The sequence below is a fragment of the Haplochromis burtoni genome, unplaced genomic scaffold (assembly GCF_018398535.1).
Source record: "Haplochromis burtoni strain Fernald_Lab_line unplaced genomic scaffold, NCSU_Asbu1 Contig_172, whole genome shotgun sequence".
Lineage (NCBI taxonomy): Eukaryota > Metazoa > Chordata > Actinopteri > Cichliformes > Cichlidae > Haplochromis > Haplochromis burtoni.
Window position 1 is genome coordinate 352,868 of NW_024582533.1, and position 22,321 is coordinate 375,188.

General features: G+C 41.5%; 3 protein-coding genes across 6 annotated transcripts in view; 1 reads left to right on the top strand and 2 right to left on the bottom strand.

The window, feature by feature from the left end:
* Positions 1-7,800: 7,800 nt before the first annotated feature.
* On the top strand, positions 7,801-9,752 carry LOC102313580 (mitochondrial ubiquitin ligase activator of nfkb 1-A). The gene is made up of 5 exons (XM_005933671.3): positions 7,801-7,915; positions 8,313-8,437; positions 8,513-8,600; positions 8,688-8,808; positions 8,886-9,752. Exons 2-5 carry the CDS (start codon positions 8,321-8,323, stop codon positions 9,376-9,378), a joined length of 819 nt encoding a protein of 272 aa, XP_005933733.1. The 5' UTR covers positions 7,801-7,915; positions 8,313-8,320; the 3' UTR covers positions 9,379-9,752.
* Positions 9,753-10,605: 853 nt separating this feature from the next.
* eif2b5 (eukaryotic translation initiation factor 2B, subunit 5 epsilon) lies at positions 10,606-16,182 on the bottom strand. Its single transcript, XM_005933672.3, has 16 exons — positions 15,959-16,182; positions 15,609-15,733; positions 15,340-15,525; positions 15,075-15,252; positions 14,907-14,987; positions 14,745-14,822; positions 14,341-14,653; positions 14,095-14,240; positions 13,199-13,340; positions 13,022-13,123; positions 12,832-12,933; positions 12,610-12,700; positions 12,389-12,512; positions 12,148-12,273; positions 11,911-12,021; positions 10,606-10,744 (listed from the first exon to the last, which is right to left on the bottom strand). Exons 1-16 carry the CDS (start codon positions 16,115-16,117, stop codon positions 10,685-10,687), a joined length of 2,124 nt encoding a protein of 707 aa, XP_005933734.1. The 5' UTR covers positions 16,118-16,182; the 3' UTR covers positions 10,606-10,684.
* A 1,305-nt stretch (positions 16,183-17,487) lies between these two features.
* Positions 17,488-22,321, bottom strand: part of LOC102313285 (crystallin J1A) — a 9,239-nt gene continuing 4,405 nt past the window's right edge. The window contains exons 2-11 of one of the 4 annotated variants that reach the window (XM_042225474.1): positions 21,747-21,796; positions 21,088-21,154; positions 20,227-20,403; positions 19,725-19,823; positions 19,559-19,651; positions 19,322-19,478; positions 18,817-18,932; positions 18,520-18,597; positions 18,232-18,371; positions 17,488-18,148 (exon numbers count right to left, since the gene is read on the bottom strand). In XM_042225474.1, coding sequence (XP_042081408.1) covers positions 18,047-18,148; positions 18,232-18,371; positions 18,520-18,597; positions 18,817-18,932; positions 19,322-19,478; positions 19,559-19,651; positions 19,725-19,823; positions 20,227-20,403; positions 21,088-21,154 — 1,029 coding nt within the window. In that variant the 5' untranslated portion in view covers positions 21,747-21,796 and the 3' untranslated portion in view covers positions 17,488-18,046. Of the gene's footprint in view, positions 18,149-18,231; positions 18,372-18,519; positions 18,598-18,816; positions 18,933-19,321; positions 19,479-19,558; positions 19,652-19,724; positions 19,824-20,226; positions 20,404-21,087; positions 21,155-21,595; positions 21,708-21,746; positions 21,904-22,321 lie in introns of those variants that run through there. The other 3 variants (XM_014337231.2, XM_014337232.2, XM_014337234.2) reach the window with 3 other exon arrangements.

The following is a 22,321-nucleotide window of genomic DNA, read 5'->3' on the forward strand; positions in this document are numbered from 1 at the left end:
AGGCTGCCAGACACTGGTCTCTGACCACCACCACCATCTGCACAAGAGCTAAAGCTTGGCTGAAATTGGATCATGAAACATGACAAAGATCTCAAGCACAGCAGCAAGTCTACAAGAGACTGGCTGAAAGAGAAAACAATCAAGGTGCTGCAATGGCTATAGTCAAAGACCAGACCTCAATCTGACTGAAATGCTTGGAGAGCTGTGTATAAACCAAATCCTGTAAAATTCTGCAAACTGAAGCCGAGAAGTGGGCCAAATTTCCTTCATCATGATGTGAGAGTCATGTTATTTCTGCTAAAAGTGTCTCTATAAGCCACTGAAGCAATGTGTAAAAAACTAAGGACAGTTTTTTACACATTGCTTCAGATTTGTTTTCATTAAGGTCAAAGAGTTTGATCTTTGTTTTATTAGACTGGTTATTTTGTTTCTCATGGTTTGAGATCTCAGTGGAAACTGCTCTCAGATCAGTGCACCTGAGTTCAAGTTTGACTGTCATGGCACAAGCTATGAATACTTATCTGCATGTTATATTTTTCTTCTTCATTAAACTTGTGTGTAATTTTGAGATGAAAATGAATTTTGGATTAAGGCTGTAACACCACAGAATTTGGAACAAGTGAAGCGCTGTGAATACTTTCTGCATACACTGTATGTCAAAATTCTGAAATCATGGAGGATTCATTCTCTTTTTACCATGACTGCAACTACATACCAAATGGATTTGCACTAAATTGCATAAAGATATGCATGGCCCCAGAAGACGGAGAACACTATTCTGGGAATCTTCCTCTGATGTATGATTTGATGATTTGATGTGGGATTTGTTAAACAGGATGGCACAGGTGGGAAAAGTCATGACAAAGTCATGTGGGCGAGGGCACTTTGGGACACACAATCTCAATTGTAGATAATTAACACAAAGCTTTTGTTCACATTTTCTATTTAATGTCTTATACAGTAGCTTTATTTACAATTAAGGAAGCCATCTTTCCATGTTCTGTTCCCCTTTACTTTACTACAGCCTTATATTCAAAGACAGAGAGAGTTTTGGGAGGGCGGCACCAGGAGGCTGTTTCAGGTAATCAGACAAGTGCTCATTTATTGTAATGCTGTTTGGCTGGAGAACAACTGTGTGCCAGAACCGATCTGTGTGTGAAAATAATAAATTGAACAATAAATCAGAGCATTGGTAAGTCTGTAAAAATCTTGTTTTGACTAATGAATTCTGAAGGTTCCAAAGCTACATCCATCAAAAATCCAGCTGAAGGCCTAACAAGGGCATTGTGAGCAACACTGACATCAGCATGCAAATGAAAGCATCACCAAGACATACAACAGCTTTGCAGAGCTCTTGCATGATTGGGAATTTTTTATCACTACAAAACTGATATCACATAATTTCTGGTTATTTTAAGCGGAAATATTATAAATAGTAACAGCAGGAAATAAACAACCACACCGGCTGCCATGAAACAGTGTGTCTTCTACCAGTTCTCACTTTCCAGTGAAAGGAAAAGCCAAAGGGTGTGTGCAACTTTAAAACAAATATTAGAGGATTTAGTGATATGAAAGTAAGCTAGCAGAATTCTGGAACACTTTCTGCTCTTTAAATAAGAACTGCAACTAATCATTAGCCAAAGACGAGATTATGGCTGACTTTTTATTTTGACCGGACTGCACCATTCCTTTTTTTAAACGTCTTCATTCCCACAGAGCCAAAGCAGTTCAGGTTCACAGTTTTCATCCAGTTTTGTAACTTAATCAGTTATCTGTGCCCACTGCTGCCATGAGAGCGGTGCGGCGGTGCCACTACATCTGTTTGATTGGTGTTCCAACAATGTGAAAATTGACGTCACTTCTGCGAGATGAATGCCATTTTTCTGCTTTCAGTGGGCAGTCAAGGACAGACATACTGAAGAGGAAGCAACACCTAAATCAGGATGAGTATTAAGTACACAAATAAAGACACAAAAGAAGCTTTAAATGAAGAAATTCTTCCGCTGTATGTCATCTCTCGCCTCTCCTTGCTCTCTTTCCTCTAGCTTTTTCTGCACTGCTCTCTCCCTCTCTCTATGTGTGTGAAACTGAATGCAGAGAAAATACTTCTGTCTCGAGGAGACACATTTTCAGTTCTCTTTTCATTAACCGAAAAATAGTCTGGACACAATGCAGGAACATAAGAAACAAATGGCATGAGAAAGTATGAGTGTGCATTTAAAACAGGTGTGTATTCAGAGACAAATGTTGTTTACCAAAAGAGCATGTAGTGTTGTAATTAGCATTATGCAAAAGTGGAGAAAAAGGAAGCTAGCTCTTTGGCTGATAATTCATTAGTGGATTGGAGTGTGAATGAAGCACAGTCAGAGGCTTATCTGCTGCAGACAGGTGACCTGGCCCTCTCCAGGAAACACAAGATAAATCTGAGATCATTGACAGGTTAGAAAAGAACATGACCAAGAGAGAACAAGAGTTATTTCCTCTTAAATGGTTGCAGATTTGTAAGGAAAATGCATTTGAGTTGAGCAGCAGAGTTGAATATATGGTTTGTGCCCTGCTATAGTGGTCAGTGGGTGCCACATTTAACTGATCTGGATAGTACCCTGTGGCACAGGATAGAGCCTAGAGCAGGGGTCTCGAACTCCAGTCCTTGAGAGCTACTGCGCTGCAGCTTTTAGCTACAGCCCAACTCGAACACAGCTGAATCAAATGGCTGAATTATCTCTTCAGTGTGCCATCAAGTTTGGTAAAGGCCTGGTAAGAAGCCATTCATTTCATTCAGGTTTGTTGGAACAAGGATGCATCTGAAAGCTGCCAGACAGTAGCTCTCGAGGACCGAAATTGGAGACCTGGCCTAGAGCCATCTTCAAACTGAAGGCCAACAGGGGGTGACAGAAACAGGCTGCAAAGTGGGCATCTCAAGAAAAAGTCACCACAAGAAGTTTACTCACCCTGTCAGCCCTTGGGAATTTTAGGCAGTTGTCTATAGATTTGCAGTCAAGGTTTGCAGGATGATATGGCTCTCTATCCAGACAATCTCCGGTCTCATAGGCCCATCAGGTGTCAACAACATGAGCACTGGAACCTGATGGGCCAGATTCTGCCTATGGTGTTAGAACAGTAGGGTGAAAGTGTGGAGAAGACGTGGAGAATGGTTTTCTGATGGATACACTGATAGAGCGCAGACTTGTCACAAAAAAGGCTTGTCATCATTGGAGGCAATCTAAATCCAGAGGATTATCGAAAACGAGATTCTGCAACTAGCGGTAATCCCACATCTCCACAGTCTGTGTCTGAACTCTATCCTTGAAGATGAAAATGCTCGCCCCCACAGACTGGGGTTTATCAGAGACTACTTCCAGAATTTGGGAGTGGGGAGGATGTTAATGACCTTAACCATGCTGAACAGTGGTTGGATCAGCTTGGGCCTGCTGTTTCTACCAGATTAACCAACACAAACACAGAAAGAAGCCATCTATGTTCTCTGTGAACGACCATCTTTGAAGAGACGGAGTGGTTTACAACACCAACTCTCTGCCACTTACAATCCAGGTTTGAGATCCCTTCCCAGGCGCCTTAATGCCCACTCATATCTTACATCAGTTGATCTCAATGGATCACATGGTAGGGTGAGGCAAGGTCTCACAATGGTTTCACCCCAAACCTCTGCTGATAATGACCCACACCCTCTTTCACACCTTGGCTCATGTGATGAGGCACGTGTTCAACAGTGGGGCAACGACCCTATTAAGGAACAAATTCCACCAGGGTTCAAATCTGGGACTTTCGTCCTAGAACTGAAGAAGCTTCTGAGATGAGAGGTCAAACGTCTCCAAGAAACTTAAAAAAGTCAGGTTGCTTTTCTTTCCAACCTGCTTATATAAGCATGCTCTGGATGACTGAGAACTCACACAGACGTAGTGACCAAACACAAACTTTATTCATTTTTCTACCACGTTTATGTATATGCAACCAGTAATGAGAAGAGGTACAGTGTTTCAGCCTCCCAAATCCATCATGGCTCATGTCTGCAAATCACCAGGCATGACTGCATCATTGAAATTGGCAGCATTAATCAGTATAACACCACCACAACAAGCAGTAGTAAACATTTGAAGTTGTGTGAAGGACAAGCTGTCTTCTCAGAGAACAAGGCATGAAAAAAACACAGCAGGGTTTTTACAGGAAATGTAACTGATAAAAATCCAGTAAAAGTAGTGGGATGCACGGGAACAAGTTGTAAATTTTGAATTTGCAGTTAAAGAGGATTTTTGTCTTTATGTTTGATTTGAACCCAAAACGAGTAAGCCCAAGCTGTCATCCACAAAGTCAAAATTGTCTTATTTCTTGTCTGTTTATAATCTTGACTTCTCCTAGTCCTGCTGCAAGTCTGTAAAACCCACTGACAGACTCTATGTCCATCAGTATTTGGTCATATAAATAAACCTGACTTTACATGACTAATTATGGGCATTTCATTACCCATCAACAGATTTGAGTTAATGTCACTATATAGTAGAATTATTATCAGTACTAATTGGACACTTTATTAGGTACACCTTACTAGCACTAGATTGAACCGCCTTTTGCCTTCAAAACTGCCTTAATTCTTAATAGAAAAAAAGATTGAACAAGAAGCTTTGAACATAGAAACATAATGACAATAGAAGGATTCTTCTTCTTCTCATTTGTTGGAGGCGTAGTTTTAATGTTTTATTCTGTGTGTGTATTCTGCATGGCAAGGGAGTTGGACCCAGTAAGGCCTTTCCCAGCAAGCTATAACCGATGAAAAAAAATATTTCTGTGATGGCTGGTGCTAGGGCATCTATTTCAAGACTGCTGCACCTGCACCTTAGCATGTGATATATAAGTGGGACTTGTAGTCTGGGTTTAGTTTTTAGCTTTGAAAATCCCCTGGGATTGTCTTATTGTAAATAAATGATGTTATTTGCTACTCTTGACTCATTGCCTACCACCGCCCTTTGATTTTTTCTAAACTTTCTTTCTCCTTTTCCTTGATTACACATCTGGTCCATATTTACATGACAGAATCAATCACACAATTTCTGCAGATTTATCAGCTGTGTATAATCTGTATCGCCTGTTCCACCACATCCCAAAGATGCTCGATTGGATTGAGATCTGGTGACTGTGGTGCCGCTGTCATGTTCAAGAAACCAGCTTGAGATCATGTGATATGGTGTGTTATCCTATTTATCCTACCTATCAGAACATGGGTACACTGTGGTAAAAAAGAGATGAACATGACCAGCAACAATAGGTAGGCTGTGTGCTCTCTTGGTAATTAGGGGCCCAAAGTGTGCCAAGAAAATATCTCTCACACCATTGCACCACGACCAGCAGCCTAAACCACTGATTCAAAGCAGGATGGATCTGCCTTTTCATGTCGTTTACTCCAAATTCTGACCCTACCATCCAAATGTCATCAGGCAACATTTTTCCAATCCCATGTGAACTGCAGCCTCCGTTTCCTGAGTGGTGCCTGATGTGGTCTTCTGCTGCTGTACCTCATCGGCTTCATGGTTCAACAAGTGGGTTCAGAGATGCTTTTCTTCATACCTCATACTTGGTAAAAGTACAGACATTCTGTACTTAAGTTGAAGTGCAAATACTACTGTTAAAAAATACTCCAGTAAAATTTGAAATATTGATCCATATTCTTTAGTCAAGTAAAAATAAAAAAGTACTGGCATCATTTTAGAAATGAGCTTCCTCCGAAGGGTGGCTGGTGTCTCCCTTAGAGATAGGGTGAGAGGTTCGGCCATCCGGGAGGGGCTCAGAGTAGAGCAGTTGCTGCTCCACATCGAAAGGAGCCAGCTGAGGTGGTCCGGGCATCTGACAAGGATGCCTCCTGGGTGAGGTGTTCCGGACATGTCCCACCAGGAGGAGGTCCCGGGGCAGACCCAGGACACGCTGGAGAGATTATATTTCTCGGCTGGCCTGAGAACGCCTTGGTGTTCCCCCGGATAAGCTGGAGGAGGTGGCTGAGGAGAGGGAGGTCTGGGCTTCTCTGCTTGGGCTGCTGCCCCCGCAACCCGGTCTCGGATAACGTGGAAGAAGATGAATGGATCATTTTAGAGGAGAGGGTGACTCTATAAACATGAAAGTGTGTACAGTCAGGGGTTAAAGAGGGGCTTTATCAGGTGGGGAACTTTAAAATCGGTTGTAATGGCTCAGTGTGGGAAAAGAATCATATGTCACAATAATTTCTACTGAGAGCTCGAGTAGATTTTCTTAGTTTACAGGCTGTGATGAGCTGACCTACCGCTCTCTGTGCATGTACACAACTTAATTCAGCCAGATGTGAGCAGATGCTTCATGTGTTGTCCTGGCTGATTTCCATCCTCTGACAGTACACCGTTTATGTTGGGTTTTTTCTAGAACATATAAAGTTGGTATGAAGACGGAATTCAGTCAATGGATCTAAGCATCATCAGCTAAAATCTATATGAATCTCTGCTACTGTTCATGTAACCTAACTCTGTTCTTTACTTTAAGCATCACAGTACAGCAAACTAACCTGTTTATACTGCACTAACCTCCTGAGGATTTTCATGCAGCCTTTAGATAATACATCAGTCTACCTCAGTTTGTTTTGCAGCAGATTTCACAACATAAAAAACAGACCCAATCTTGATTTATAAACATGAGAGCTTACTTAGTGCCTTACTTATGTAAGCTTAGCTTAAATTTTCTAGTTAATCAAACACCACTGATCAGTCCTTATCTTTAAATCTAACCTCCTCTTCCTCTCCTGCCGCCTTTCTTATCTTTCTCCATCTCTGACTGAAGTTAGTTCTCTGTCTTTTCTCTCCCTGTGAAATACAGCAGCTAGACCTTCAGCTAGCAACACACTGAGACAAACCACACAGTTTATGTGTTTTCTGATGTTTGTTGATTTCTATGTTGCACATAGAATTGTAACATTTGAAATTACACTTGAAACAAGTAATCAGAAAAAACACTACTCAAGTACAGATACCTGAAAACTGCACTTAAGATCAGTAAATATTTGTAATTCGTTACTTCCCACCTCTGTTCCTTGGTTGGTTACAAGTGGTTATTTGAGTTACTATTTCCTTGTCAACTCAAAGCAGTCTGGCCATTCTCCACTGAGGGTCTTTTTCCAGTACTTAAAACACCTCTCCTGCTCACTCTGATGCTTGGTATCAACTTCAGCAGGTGATCTTAACCATGTCTGCACACCTAAATCCATTGGGTTGCTGCTATGTGTTTGGCTGATGTTAATGAGCACTTGTACAACTGTGAATAGCAAAATGTAGTTTTAATGACACAGGAGAGCTTTGATAGGTGCATCTGATTTTCTTTTTTTCAAAGCTCTCAACAATAACGATGTAGAACAAAATATAAATCATACAAGCAACAGTACAAATTCTCAGAAAGTACATAAGTAATAAGTAAATAAAAACTATATAATAAACCTTTCAGTCAGAGGTGAAGCTGATACATGTATCTGTGTACAGCTTTAACACTGCAAGGTTCTTTGGACCCCAGGAAGAATAATGCTGAGTTTAACTAATATGATTACATGTACATTTTCCACGAAGGTTTGAAAAACGTTAAATTTAATGGAATCTGGTCAAATGAAATTTACCTGATTGGTAAGTTTATACCAGGCATACCAATCCTTTGATTTTCTATATTTCAGGTTTTTGTTTTTGGTTTTTTTAGCCTAATAAACTAACCACATATGCCGTGCTGCCACGAAGCGGTCAAACGGCATGATTGCAAAAAAAATCCGCTCACATTCTATTGGTTAATTAAACGTGACGTAACCCGGTAAAAACGGAAGTGTTGACCAAGTAACTGACAGCTTTTGTTTTCTGTTCCTTCAATAGGCGAGTGTGGCTCTTTTACTTGGTAGTTTTAACAGGTAAGCTTTGTGTTACTTCTCCGCAATTTTATGTAATGATAGTGCAGCATTACAAGATGTTTATAGGCACACTGCGAAGGCAGCGATGTCATAAAAGAGAGACACGACAGTCAACCAGCACTGAACTCTATGGAGTAATCCTGTAGAAGTAAAGATGCTGATAAAATGATATCTCGCAGTGGGGCTTTAAAACCAAAGTCACCGAACATTTTCAGAGGTTTTGACTGTTTAGTGCTGTTTATTTTTTCTGTGTTGACGAACTTTACAACCTCGAAATAACTTCCTGGACCCGTTTCTTTAAGGTCGGGGTTGCCAGGTGCAACAGTGACACTGCTCGTCACTGGTTCACTGGAAGCTGTTTCCTTTCCACTCAGCTGTGTGTGATTTCTCCTCACAGCTACAGATATGAGCGACCTTCCCGTGAACCCTCTGGTTCTGATTGGTATCGGGTCCAGCTTTGCCTTCTCCGGCCTGTTTTATCACCTGTACAAAGAGAAGAAGAGAGAGTTGAAAGCGCTAAAGGCAAGTGACATGTCTGCTGTAAACCTTACATACAGTCTGACCTTTATCATTCAAGTCAATCTTCTCCATTTTTAGGAAATCCCTGTTTTCAGACCAGATGAAGATTTGGTCAGGGTGCTGAATGCCACTCCCCACAGGCGGCTCCAGTATGTTGCTGTTGAAGGTAGAAATATGTCAACACACTGAATGAGCTCAGTCCTGGAGAGAGAGTTTTAAGAAGACTAATGATTTCCTACATGTCTGGTTTAAGGTCAGGTCCAGGCAGACGGGGAGCCTCTGACCAGCCAGTTCATCCCACGATGCTACGGTGTGATTCAGAAGATTGTTACAGTGGAGCATTGGAAATACTGGGACTCCAGTGCTGCGAAATGGTGAATACCACTAAATAATACACCACAAATGTCTTTTTATTAATCTTCTGCTCTACTGAGAACGCATTCTCTTACAGGAACACCCGGATAGGGTGCAAAAAAGAGAGCAGCAACTCTGTGCCCTTCAGTCTGATCAGCCCAGACGCCTACATCTCTGATGCAAGTGTGAGGGTGCACAACCCTTTAGAGGCCTCCGGCTGCTTTCTGGAAAGGGTTTATTACAAAATCAGAAATGCTGAGGAGGACCTTGTGAACTCATTGCTGCAAACCGTGGGTGGGGAGAAACCAGTGTCGAAGGAGGAGACGGAGGAAATGCTGCGCGTGGGGACCACCATGACGGGGTTCGGCGAGGTGGTGCTGGAGCGAGGCCAGGTGATGAGGCTACAGGCCCCAAAGGGTGGCCGCAAATACATCCTGGTGCCCACTGACCACAATAGCTTTTTGGACAGCCACAGGTCGTCAGCCGCCATGTGGAAGGCGCTGTCTGCCTTTACTGGGATAACTGGAACTGTAGTTCTGGCCTGTGTCATTCGTAGCTTGATGGATAAGCGAGACGAACGATCAAATTAGGGCAGAAGACGAAGGGTTTGGTGCAGGTTTTACTGGTTGCTAAAGTTGTGTCACAGCCTTTTCAATGCCTTTGGTGTTCTTTCATAGATTCTTTAACAAACTCTCAGTGCTGACATAATTCTCTTGCATATTTTGAGTAGTTACAACGCTCACGGGCAGTTTCCTGTCATGTTCCAAGGCAAGCTTAGGGATTTCCAATCATGACCATGGGGGTGAAAAATTAGACACACTGGTGCGAATTAAACTTTTCTTAATACACATAAACAAAACTGTAAATGTAACATCAGTAAAACAAAAAGAAGCCAAATTCATAATATTTCTGCATTTTAAAATGCATTGGTTTCATATTTTGAAGTATTTTGTCCCTCCCAGCCACCGTACTGAGCTGAATACTTCACAGATCTGCTAAATGAAAATTGTAATAAGTGTTCTCTAAGTTAATTAGATAAAGATTCAGTTCAGAAGCGTGTAAACATGCTTAAAGAGGAGTTAAAGACTGGTTTGGTTTGTTACAGGCAGGCTGAAACCTGTGCGCTACTGTGAATTTTTTGCTTTTTGTGACGTTTCATGTAACATTATCTTAATCAAAACTGACGTTTTATTTTTGTTCTAAAATTGTATTTTTCTAATTAATTGAGATTAAAGTAAGTGTAATTTTACTCTTGGGTTAACACACACACACACTGTACATTCAAGCTGTTATTTATGATTTGTAATGATTGCAGTTTATGCTTTACTTTTACTGTTGGTGCATTCCTTATGCAAACTGTCCACTCCTGACCATGAACTCATTCCACCTCCACCATAAAGAGGCTTCAAGTATCTTTAATACAGCTTATGGTCAAAAGTAAAGAGATACATGGAAGTGTATCCTTCCATGTATCTTCTACATCCTTGCACAGAGCAGCCAAGATGGAAGGAAGCATGTTCGCATAAAGAGAAGCGTTCTCTGAATCTGCCCAGAGAATTAATGAAATGTTTCATTTTCGTCAAATGTTGACAGATGAGACGGGAAGGCTTGAAATCTTATTATACTACAGTCTCCTGCCTCTTGGATACTTTCCTTCTGTTTAAAGTGAACAATCAGTTTCATTAAATAAAAAAAATGACACAGTTGTCTGTTAAAACTTTTATTCCAAGCAGACCACAGGTCCTTTATTTGGATATTGACATTCACACCAGCCTTTACACGGCGTGGCATAATGTGATTAAAATATGTCCACTTCAGCTACGCAGAGCACGTCCAGATGGTAACTAGATGCAGAAGCGTAAGAGTTCACCTTGTCATAACTTAAACTGCTCGTCATTACTCTCCATCCTCCGAAGACTCCTCAGCCTCTTCCAACCACTGGATGAACTTCTGCAGCTGTTTGAGATAAATAGATAAATTGTTGTTAGAAACCATGAAACTGCTGCAGAGGCCGTGAATGTAAAGCTATACTCAGGCTCAAATGTGAGTAAATGAGGAAAGAATATATATAGGAGTTTATAGGCCGTTTCTCAAACATACGTACAGCACCCTTTGTTCTGTTTTCTATCCAGATGATCCCACACGGCTTCAATAATGTTAGATCTGGGCTCTGGGAAGGCCAGCCCATCATAATGATAGTGTTTCACTACATGTTTTTGTATCCAGGTGTGCATACACAATTGTCGCAGGTGTGTTTTTACTGCTTTGGTCGTGTATTTGGGATCATTATCATGGTGAAAGATGAAGTTGTTGCCAATCAGATGCTACTGTATTAGGAATCAAATCTGAGAGTATTTTGACAAGATCCCCAACACCACTGGGAGCAATGCATCTCCAAACCATGAATGAGCCTCCACACTGTAATACAGATGGCTGCAGACACTGTTGTACCTCCATACATACTGTCAACAACGTGAACCAGAAAGTTTCAAATTTGCATTCATCAGTCTGTAAGATCTGTCACCAATAATTTTCAGAGCACTTCTTGTGTAATTTGGCAAACCTCAGACTTGTCTCCCTGTTTCACTTCCTTAAGAGTGGCTTCTTGACAGCCACTTTCCTACTGACAGTTTCTTATGAGGCTTCATGAACAGTAGATGGATCGACTAAAGGTTCTCTCAGTCGCATCTTTGCAGGATATATATATATAAATTTAAAATTGGTTCTTTGGTCTGCTATGTGTAAACAGCACTGGTTTATAGTTAGATGCCTTCACAGGTCATAGGTTGGTGTTAAGTGGCTTAACAGACAAAACGAATTCCTCTGAAAAAGATCAGTTACAAGGACTGGACTAAAAGTGAGTGAAAAAGAAGCCAATGTCCAAAGAAAAACTGAAAGAGTTTCAGACAGCCTGGAGAATTAAAATATTACAGGAATGTCTGGGCCTCTTGGAAACAAAATATAAAAAAAATGGGGGGTAGCTCGACTGTACATTTGCACAGTACTGTAATTCCTTTCTTTACATATACATACATTTACACTAAACTTGTTCATAACGTGAATACTGAGCTTAAACTTTGTTGCTGCTCTGTGCTGTCTCCTGTAGTTCACACTGTACTTACCCCTTGGTTTTTGCGGAGCTGTCTGCTTTTGTCACTGGTGGCTCCCTGAGAGAACCAGCGCAGTATCATTTCCTCCTCCAAGATTTCCAGCTCATACATATTCATGAGGACCTGAGTTACAAACAAAGCAGCATATTCATCCTCATCCTAACAGGCTGGATAAAGACACAGCAAACAATTCAAACCATTGATTTTAACAATGCAGTTTTGCACGTATAAGTGCTCATTGCTCCTGACCTTGACCATAGCAGCCCAGTGGCTCTCCTGCTCCAGGAAGTGTTCCTCAAAGGCAGACAGGCAGTCTAGATGGTCCTGTGCTCTCTTCACATAATTCTTAAACACTGGCGCCCATTTCTTCAATAGCTGACAGCAGCACAAAGAAAAAGAAAAAAAGAAATGGAAAATAATTAAGTTTTTTGGGTTTTTTCTGAGCTTCTGTTTTGTCATATTAAAAGTAATAGACTTGTATCTTATTCACCGGCAGAAGCAGAGTAACGTATTGTGAAGGGGTGAGATGTGTGCCCTGCTGCTGGAAAGGGTACTCCAGTACCACTCGGGTTAAAATCTGCATCACCTCTTTCAGACTGATATTGTAGGCATACCTGGAAAGGGGAGGTTGGAGGGGGATTGGGAAATGTCAAACTAAGCAACAATCACTGCAAAGACGAGCACCACAGGTGTGAGTCAGTTCCCCCTTACTTTAGAGAGTTGATCTCAAGTACGAGGTTGTCACAGCTGATGTTCTCCTCCAAACCTCTCTGCAGGGTCCCGAGCACCTCCATGTGGAAGACTACATAAGAGAAAAAAAACATGTATTAGTATTATTATTCGTTTTGCAGTTTGTGTTGTCATTTTCGGGCCAGGAGGGGGCAGTATGAGAGTTCCACATGCAGGCTAGCTAAATGAGACATGCCCTCTCACCTTTGACATCGTCCATCTCAGGGGAAGGAATCACCGGGTCATCGGGGTCATCAGTGTCGCTGTCTTCAGTGTCACTCTCAGGGTCTGGATTCAACACCAAGCCTGGGAACACACAAAAACAAGCATGCTGGGACTTCAGCTGAAGCATCATGGGAAATGCCAGTTCCATGACGATGAACTGCTGCTCTACCCCAGAGACACTGCGACAGCTCCTCTTCCTCTGTGTCATCCAGACTGCTGGCCTTCCAGATGTAGCCTTTTCCTTCTGCTCCAACTTCTGCAGGATTGAAAACTGGAAGACAGGAGAACATTCACATCAAGCAGCTTGATAACATATAAACTGATCTAATACAGACTTAATACACACCTTTCTGTTTGGTTTTGTCCGATCTTTGGCCAACGTCAGCGTCATCACTGAGGAATTCATCGTCATCCTCCTCTTCCTCCTCTGGATGGTGCATAGACACCACGGTGCCTTCTGGTAGAGAGATGTTTGGTCCAATTACCACCTGTAAAACAGTTCGTAGAAACATTCAAATACGCAGATACTGCAAATCTGACTTTATATCTGATGACGTTTTACAAGACGATCACTGAATGCACGTCCCTGATTTCATGCATTGAACTAAGCGCGTGTACAAATAGCTATATATTTGTACTACTACTGTGGGTAATTACTTTTGCAGCAGGAAGGTGCAAAGGAGCAACAGCCAGCAGACTGTAAGCCAAATCTGAAACCCTGTTTCCAGTTTGATTAAGACTAGTAAAATCATTCTCTTTTAGCGTAAATCAAAGCTACTTTTGGACATAAAAAAAGAACACAGAAGACTAAATATGAAGGACACAGGCAACCAACTGATTGGCTGAACTTTGCACAGATGCTAAAACCAAAATCCTTCTATCAGTATTGCTCAATATCTGACAGTGTGGCATTGCAGTGGATATATATCAGATTATTTTTTGCCCAGATTTGTGGCATCTCTACTAGACTCCAGAGGGTCACAGCTACTACACTAAATCCAGTTAAGAACCAGATATTTGCTGCAGTTATATTTCTGCAATAACAAGCCATTTTAGATCCTTTCACAGTTTTTGTCAAATCTGCTTATGATTTCTCTAAAAAGGAGCAAAGAAATGTCAAGAAAAATGGAAAATTTGCCAGTCAAAATGCAATATCCTTAAACCCCTTTAAAATGCAACATCAATTTGCCACCAGACAGAGTTTGCTTTGCAATCGGATATAAAAGCTGATGTGGAGCTTACATCATATGCTAGAACACACTGTTTCTTAAGAGTCACGCCCTCTTTGACCTCAGCCTTGTTGCAGATGACAGACTGGATGATCTCCACATTACTGGCAATGTGAACATGATTCCAGATGTAGGCATGATCCAGGACTACATTGTCACCTATTGCAGTGAACCAATAAAAAAAGAAAAATGTTAACTACACTTCTATAACTTAAAAATTGAAGCACTGAGTTTGAGTGGTGCTGGCCAGAGAGCTCACCTATGATGCAACTGTCACCGATGACACTGTTCGAGATGTAACAGTTGGCACCGATGCTGGTATCACAGCCGATAAGAACGTTCTCCTCCATCTGGCTGCCATGGCCCAGGCTGACACCAGACGCCCTGTAGACATTGTGGCGAGAGTATGTGCAGCTATGTCCCTCCTGGTCTGTGAAGTTGGCCTCGGGGGTCAGGGGATAGACCCACCGCCGCACAAGGTCAGACGACACTGAGTCATACATTAGAAGGTTCGACACTCGGACACCATATCCGTCCTGTGTGACATGCACATGGATCTGGTTGCCCAGAATCTAAACAAAGAAAATGAACAAGGGTCAGAAATGCTCTAAATATTTTTTGTGGCATTATTCAAATTTCAGCATAATAATGCTTCCATAGTACCTCTTCATTGACCAAAAGCCCTCTAACAAAGTCATCTCTAGTTTGGTAGTCAAAATTGTCAGTGAAAAGCTCAGCAACCTGAAAAAATGACATCAAAAACAAAAATGTTACTGCAGCCAACAATGACAGTTAAATATTTCCCCTGTGTGGACCAAAACCAACCTGCGGGGAGCAGATACTGATGTGGCTGTCCAGGAGGTCATGTCTGATTTCAAATTCCTCACTTCCACTGTGGAAAATATTCTGCAAGTACGACAAAGACTCAAAAAGTCAATCGAACCCCAAAATGCATCAAAGATATAACAGACTGCCAAAGATACAACTGTTTACCATTGGAAACTGTAGCTTCTTGAGCCCTTGTGTCTTCTGATAGTGTAAAATCTGCTGGCTCTTGCTGTCCACTGCCACAATGACGTCGTCTTCCTCACAACGAGACCTGTGACCCGGCGACGATTCTTTAAAGATCATGGTCATCACTGAGATGTTCTTGTCCATCTTTCGGCGATGCCTTAAGTGCACAAAAACAAAGCCTTGTGGAAACACTTAGATAAACACCATTTCTCATGTAGAAAAAGGCTGGCCGGTGGACTTTTACCTGTGCTCCTGCAGAGCCTGGCTGATATCAATATTGGATACCACATCTCCGTAAACCAATATAAAGTCTGAGCGCACCAGGGACTTTGCATCAACATCCCGTAGCACATCCCCAAGGGAGCGGTACAGGTCCGAAGTAATGATGTGGACTGTGTTTGGAGAACTGGGTCGACACCACTTTGATTTCCTGTCAGACACAATATTCATAAGTTTTAATACAATAAGCTTCAGAAAACAAAAGCTCACACACACAGTAGCAGGGAAACTCACTGCAAGTGCGCCTTGATTTTACTGGCCATCCAGCAGCAGAATACAAATGTTTCCTGCACTCCAGTAGAAGTGAGGAACTCCAAGGTGTAGTCGATCATGGCAACGTTACCCAGCGGCAGCAGCGCCTGTCATCAATGAAAATCTGACAGTTAAGTGGAGCTAAACAATCCCGAGACTCGCGTGATTCTCTCATTTTAGCAACTACTGTACAGACAGCAACAAGCACGAGTTCAAATTTTGTTTGATTAAAATGCTTTCATCATCCGTGTGAGTGATGCCCTGTCACTGTTTACAGCATGGACACAAGCTAGCCTCCATTAGCATTTTGGTTAGCTTAGCTCACTGCCTACCCGCGGCTGGTCTTTGGTCACTGGGAAAAACCTCCGGTTGAAGCTGTCAGCGACTAAAACCGCCTGCAGCGGCTGTTCCTCTTCCTCCTGGTCTCCTGCACCTTTTCTACATGAAAGACCAGACGCCGACCGACTTTGTTTCCCCCCCTTACTAGCCATGTTTGACTCCCAGGTAGTAAGTACCAAACGCTTTCGTCAGACACAGCTACGGCAGCTGTAGCGGGACAATTCTGTGGTAGACAATCCCCGCGAGAGCGCGTGTGAAGAAAATTACAGTTTAATTTTCGTGGGTCACATACACATGTGGCCGCACATGTATGAATAACGCATGTATGATAACAGTGCCAAACAGCAAAGTTGAAACAACACCACTTCCACACACACACACACATACATACATACATACATACATACATACATACATACATACATACATACATACATATATATATATATAGCACCGACATCACCACACCAGGGATGTCGGTCAGTAAGCGCATTTCCTTACTGATTTCACTCAGGCCTGTCCACGGTGCTCACCGCTTCTCGCCCTAAGGTAGCAGAGTTCCGTTGATGGAACCAGATGTGCAGCCTACCAGTTCCAGATGCACTAATGCACGCTCATAGACCTGATTGGAAAATCAGGTTTGTGAACTGAGTACTGATGTTTTCTTTTCCAAAAAGAACTTCGAAATCTCGATTAGTCTGACCACAAAACAGTTTTTTTACTATGTCTCACTCAATTTCAAAAGAGCTGTGGCCGCAAGAAGATGATAGCATTTTCACCTGTGTTTGTGGATGGCAGTGATTTCCATGACAGAATCATGCCTGTTTTTAATGCAGTGCCACTGGCTCAGAGTGCAGTCCCACAATTCTCTGTTTCTTGATATTATGTGTTGTAGATGATTCAAAGCCATTGGGATGAAAATTATTATAAAACTGTTTCACAATTTATAGTTTTTTTTTTTACATAGTGGTGAACCTCTGCCCACCTTTACTTGAGAAGCTTTGCCCCTCTAAGATGCTCTTTTTATTTCCAGTCCTGTTAATGACCTGTTCCCAGCTAACTTAATTAGTTCCAAAATGTTCCTCTACCCGTTTCTTTTCAGTGCCACCTACTTTTCCAGTCTTTTGTTGTCCTCATGCCTACCCTTTTTTGAGACATGCTGCTGTCATCAAATTTAAAACCTTATTTGTCTTATAATGGCACATCCTCTCAGTTTAAACATTTCATATGTTCTCTGTGTTCTGTGAATAAAATGTGGGTTTATGCAGTTTTCAAATCAGTGCATTCTGTGTTTAATTACATTTCACACAGCGTCCTGTTTTATTAACTAATTTGGTGTGGTTATAGATTTTAAAAGAGATTACAAAATATTCATCTGGTGTAAATGAAATCCACGCTCGAGCTGCTGAAATTTTTTAAATTACATAAAAGAAAAATGTGACCTCCATGTGGAACATGGAATCTCAGTACACTCATACAATCAGCTCCTGTTAATGTTTTATTAATTTTATGATACTGGCACTGGAAGGCTAAGTACAGCAGTTTATTTCAGCTTCAAAGGAAATTTTCATTCAATACTAAAAGGAAAGACAGATGTGTGAGTTATAAAAGCACACTGTAAAATAAATAAAGGAAGGTATTATTTGTCTTTTTATTGATGGCCTTTACATCTCTGATGTGCTTGCTGAAGTTTATGGGCTCTTCATACAACTTGTGGCTTTACATAAATGCAGTATTGGATATTGGAAAAACATCATTTGCAAAAACTGTGGTGCATGGACTCTTTTTCTCTAAACTCCTATATTTTGTGTTGGACCACAAATCGCACTGTCAATATGAATAATGCTTAAATGACACATATATAGTCCAGAAATAGTAATTTAAATAGTAATTCATTTTTGAAATAATGATGATCTTTACCATATCTTCTCACAGAACATGTGAACAACCTGTTTTACTTTAACAGAAACAAAAACATCTGGCTCCTGCCATCCAGACATTTAAACAGGAACCATCATTCGCTGTTCTGTTAAAGCTCGACAGTTTGTCACACCGTTCTCTCTAAGCCTTCTTAAAAGGCATTACGCCGACAGGTGTTTGGTTATCTTCTTGGTATGCTCCAACACCAAGTCGTATTGCAGGGTCTTGGACTTCCAGGACTCCGGGATTCCCTCAGGTCCGACCTAGAAAAATGAGAACAGAACATTTCATAAATCAAACTTAAAATATGTGCACGTGAATATATTAGATTAGCAGACAGCCCCACCTGAGCCCCAAGACAGGCTCCTATGAAGGATCCTCTGCTGCAGGTGCATCCCCCGCAGCTCATGGTGTCTCTGACAGCCGTCTCATAGCGAGTGGCTGTCAGGACTCCGTGCAGCGCGGCTTGGAACGCACCGGGCAAACCTGAAACATCAGAGGCAGATGTGAATGGCATGAAGGCATTTTTCCTGGTTTGTCTCACAGCTATCCAAATTATACATACCGCTTTTTTACCACGTTACTGTTAAGGGCTACACTGATGGCAGAGGTTGAAGGAGCTTATCAAAGATACCTCATGCATTTGTGAAGACAGAGGGGATCAGCTCTTGCGGAGTTTTGGATAAATTCTCCTTCACCTGGTGGATGTGTCCTGAAATCAGGCAGAGAGGGTGCAGTAGTGAGTCACACATAAGATAAGATATTAACTAAAATACTAAACATAACTCTCTGCATATCTCTTTATCCTATAATCGTTATGTCGCATTGGAACTGAACCTTCAGAGAATAAGGTAAAATAAACTCTTTGATCACATGAGTCGGTCTCATGACTTTAACACAGGGAAGGAAATATGCTGCTGGCCTCACGTACCGATGACTGCTTTGTCTAAATCTTGAGGCTGCTTTCTGTTTGGGTCATTCAGCTGATTGAGCACTGCGTCCAAGGCTTTTGGATCTGGACCATTCAGGATGAAATGTTCCAGAAACCTGGGAAAAGAAGTCAGTGTGGAGCATTTCCGTTTTATGTTTTTCTTTATACATCTTTGTAGAACAGTATTAAATATGTGTTCTGATTTTGCCTCACTACAGAGAAAGGTGTAATCAACCATGCAGCCAAACTGGAATGATCTTTAGAGACACTCAGCTTTCATGTGGCTGATCAGTTTATTAAAATGTGAAATGTGTTCTCTTCCCTATTTTTATACTCTCTGCTCCAAATACTTCTTATTATGCCCAATTTTAATTACCAGATCTACCGTAATAGTCTATTGTGGTTTCCAGGTTAAAAACTAAGTTTTATTATTAACGCTTAAATAGCCAATTCTAATCCAACATGTGTAAATAAGTGAAACTGGTGTGCTGGAAGATGTCCTGACCTCGCTGCTGCTAGAGTCTCTGCCACACATTCATCATTGTTCTGGGTGACACGGATGGCCTGTTCCACCTTCTCCAGCATATCGGGCTGTCCTGCATAAAAAGCCACTATAGGAGCCAGTTTGGCTATTCCATCAATCTGACAGTCGTTCTCACAACCTGAAGGAAACCAGCACGTATTTAGGTTAGAGATGTTTGTCTTCATAACGTCAAACTGTGAATAATTTCAGAAGCTTTACCCGTCTCCTCTTTGCCTGCATCCACATTCTTCAGGAAGCTCTTTAAACTTGCATGTCTCCACGGCCCATCGATGGGCAGCTGAGGTCTTGGCCCTGCAGAAGTCCAAATTGCATATTTTGTCAAAAAGGTAACGGACCTCAGGGATATCTCCAAGATTTCTCTTACCTCCCCTCTCTCTGTAAGGATCATTGACGGGCGTGTCATACTCTGATCCTGGCCCAAAAACTTTCAGTGTGCGCTGCTTCAGGTCATCAATGTTTAGACCTGGTCAGAGAGATCAGGCATCTTAGACAGTGTGTGAAAACTCCCTACACACTGCACGAACTGAGTCCCTGCATGCAGAATATGTGGATCTAGAGTAATGCGTAATATTTCTTTGAGGACAGCCCACTTTCTTCTATTTTCCTTATTTCACTTGTACAGATATGAGGCAATTTCATGTGTCCAGTTCTAGTTAATCCCTTTATGTTGGACCAAGTGCTACTTCTGGTAGAATTTAAAGCAAATCCATCCATAACTTTATCAATAATTCTACTGACAAACAGAAAAAACAAACTGAATCAACTGCATAACTTCGCTTGCTGTAGATAGTAGTAATCTGAAACCTACTATGACCTATAGAAATGTAAGTTTAGTTTAATTTTAGGGATAAAGTCAGCAGCACTACCTCCACATTCAGACAGGGACTCCAGCAGGACATATGCCTGGTCTCCATAGCAACTCTGCTTGCCAGTCTCCCTCCTGTAAAAAGGGTTAGCGGACTCAGGGTGGAATTCTGGGTTTGGATTCAGAGCCAGGATCCCCTTTAACTTCTGGAGGTCGTACACCCAGTGGAGAGGCTGTGCTGCAAGAGACAAGATAATTACACTCTGAACCTTGACATTACTCAAAACCTAAGGAGATGTGTTAAAAATAAGGACGGACTGAAAATCTACTTCTACTCGTACAACCTGAAGATCTGAGTACTCAACTCAAACCAGGAAGCTCTCAGCTCAGCTGAAAGATACCTGCTAACCTTATGGCAGCTCAAAAGTTATAGTCTTGACACATTTGACAGGCGACAGAGTTTATCAGTCTCTCACATTGTTGTGGAAGAAATCTGGCCCACTCTTCTTTACAAAATTGATTTAGTTCATTGATGTCTGTTTTCATTTATGCACAGTTCTCTTAAGGTCCCATAATCGAATTGCAATCAGGGTGAGGTCTGGACTTTGACTGGCCCATCGCAACACGTGGATTCTTTTATTTTTCCAGCGATTTTTTTTTTTTAAGAGATTTGATGCTGTCCTTGGATCATTGTCTTGTTGCATGATCCAATTTTGAGGTGCCTGAGTTGCTCACACTTGTGATGATCAATTAATCAGGTGCACCACTAAACTAACCCTGCCATGGAAGTAGTATGGTGATATTGAGTGTTTCACAGAACGGCATTTTAGTCCCCTATAAAAACTGTCTTTCCAGTTATTAAACACAAGCATGATTACTTTCATAGATCATCAATGTAAAACAAGTGTGACACTATTAATACCTGCAGCATCTGCCACTGCTGATCCCGTGATGGCTCCCATTGCCCTGTTTGCCAGAGCTGAAGCCATCTGCAAAAATGTACAAAGAAAATACATTCAAAAAAAATAAATTTTAAATGAAATGAACAGTTAATTTCATTATTTTGGCAGAGTGGACTGTTTAAATTTTCTTAAAATTAACATTTTCTGTTTCCCGCTTTTGTAATGTGGCTAAAAATTATTTTCTATTGCTCACTATTTTATAATGACAAACCATTAATCCGGTATTCAAAAGCTTAAGCTTTGAGCAAACATAAGAGAGTTAGTGACCGCTTACAGGGCATTTCTCTTATTAGATTTCCCAGCAGTCGGTTTTCTACTGTAACAAAACTCTCCAGCTGATAAGCGGTCATATCGATTTCATCTGCGCTCGACTACCTTTCCTAATCACCTGACAAATCGAGCACAGCTTGGCGGAGCTTTCACCAACTTGTAGCCTGCTAAATGATTAGAAGCTTGGTAGCTACTCACAGAAATATAGCACTTGCTGTTTGTACTCGTTCAAGCTACAGCCAGGACCCCTAGCAACCATGACAGCAGAGTGCTAGCTAACATACTCTTAGCTAGCATAAACTAGCGAGTTGCTGAGGCATAAATAAAAGTTCACAAAGAAAAGTCTGACCTTAGCCTGCGTTATATGTAGCCCACAGCGTACCGTAATTCGTTTAAAACCTTTTACACCAGCAGTACGAGCACCAGCACCACAACACACTTTGATTCTGAAACTTGTTACGAAAGCTTCGGCACCGCCCACAATGAAATGTCTCAATTACCCGGGCCCTCCTCCGGCGAGGAGAGGAACTGTGGTCCTGCATGAGGAAGTCAGAAGTAAAAGAGAAGAGTGTGAGGGTGATGAAAGACATGAATGATGACAGCAAGACAGTAGTGAGGTCTGTGGTAGCAGCTACTGGTAGAAGGTTTAGGCATGATGTGTCATTACATAAGGTGCCCTGAGCCCCTTCTTGTTTGCAGTGGTGATGGACAGATTCCTGGTCTGGCAGGAGTCTTGATAGTCTATGATGAGAAGAAGCATGAAGGTCAATAAAAACCAGACAGAATATATGTGTAATTTGTACAGTTTTTTGGCCAAACTTTGTGGGTTTTAATGCTTAAAAAACATTAATTCACCAGCATTAAATGAAGATGGATAACTGAAATTCATAATGACAATTCATAATGGTCTTTTTGCATTTAATG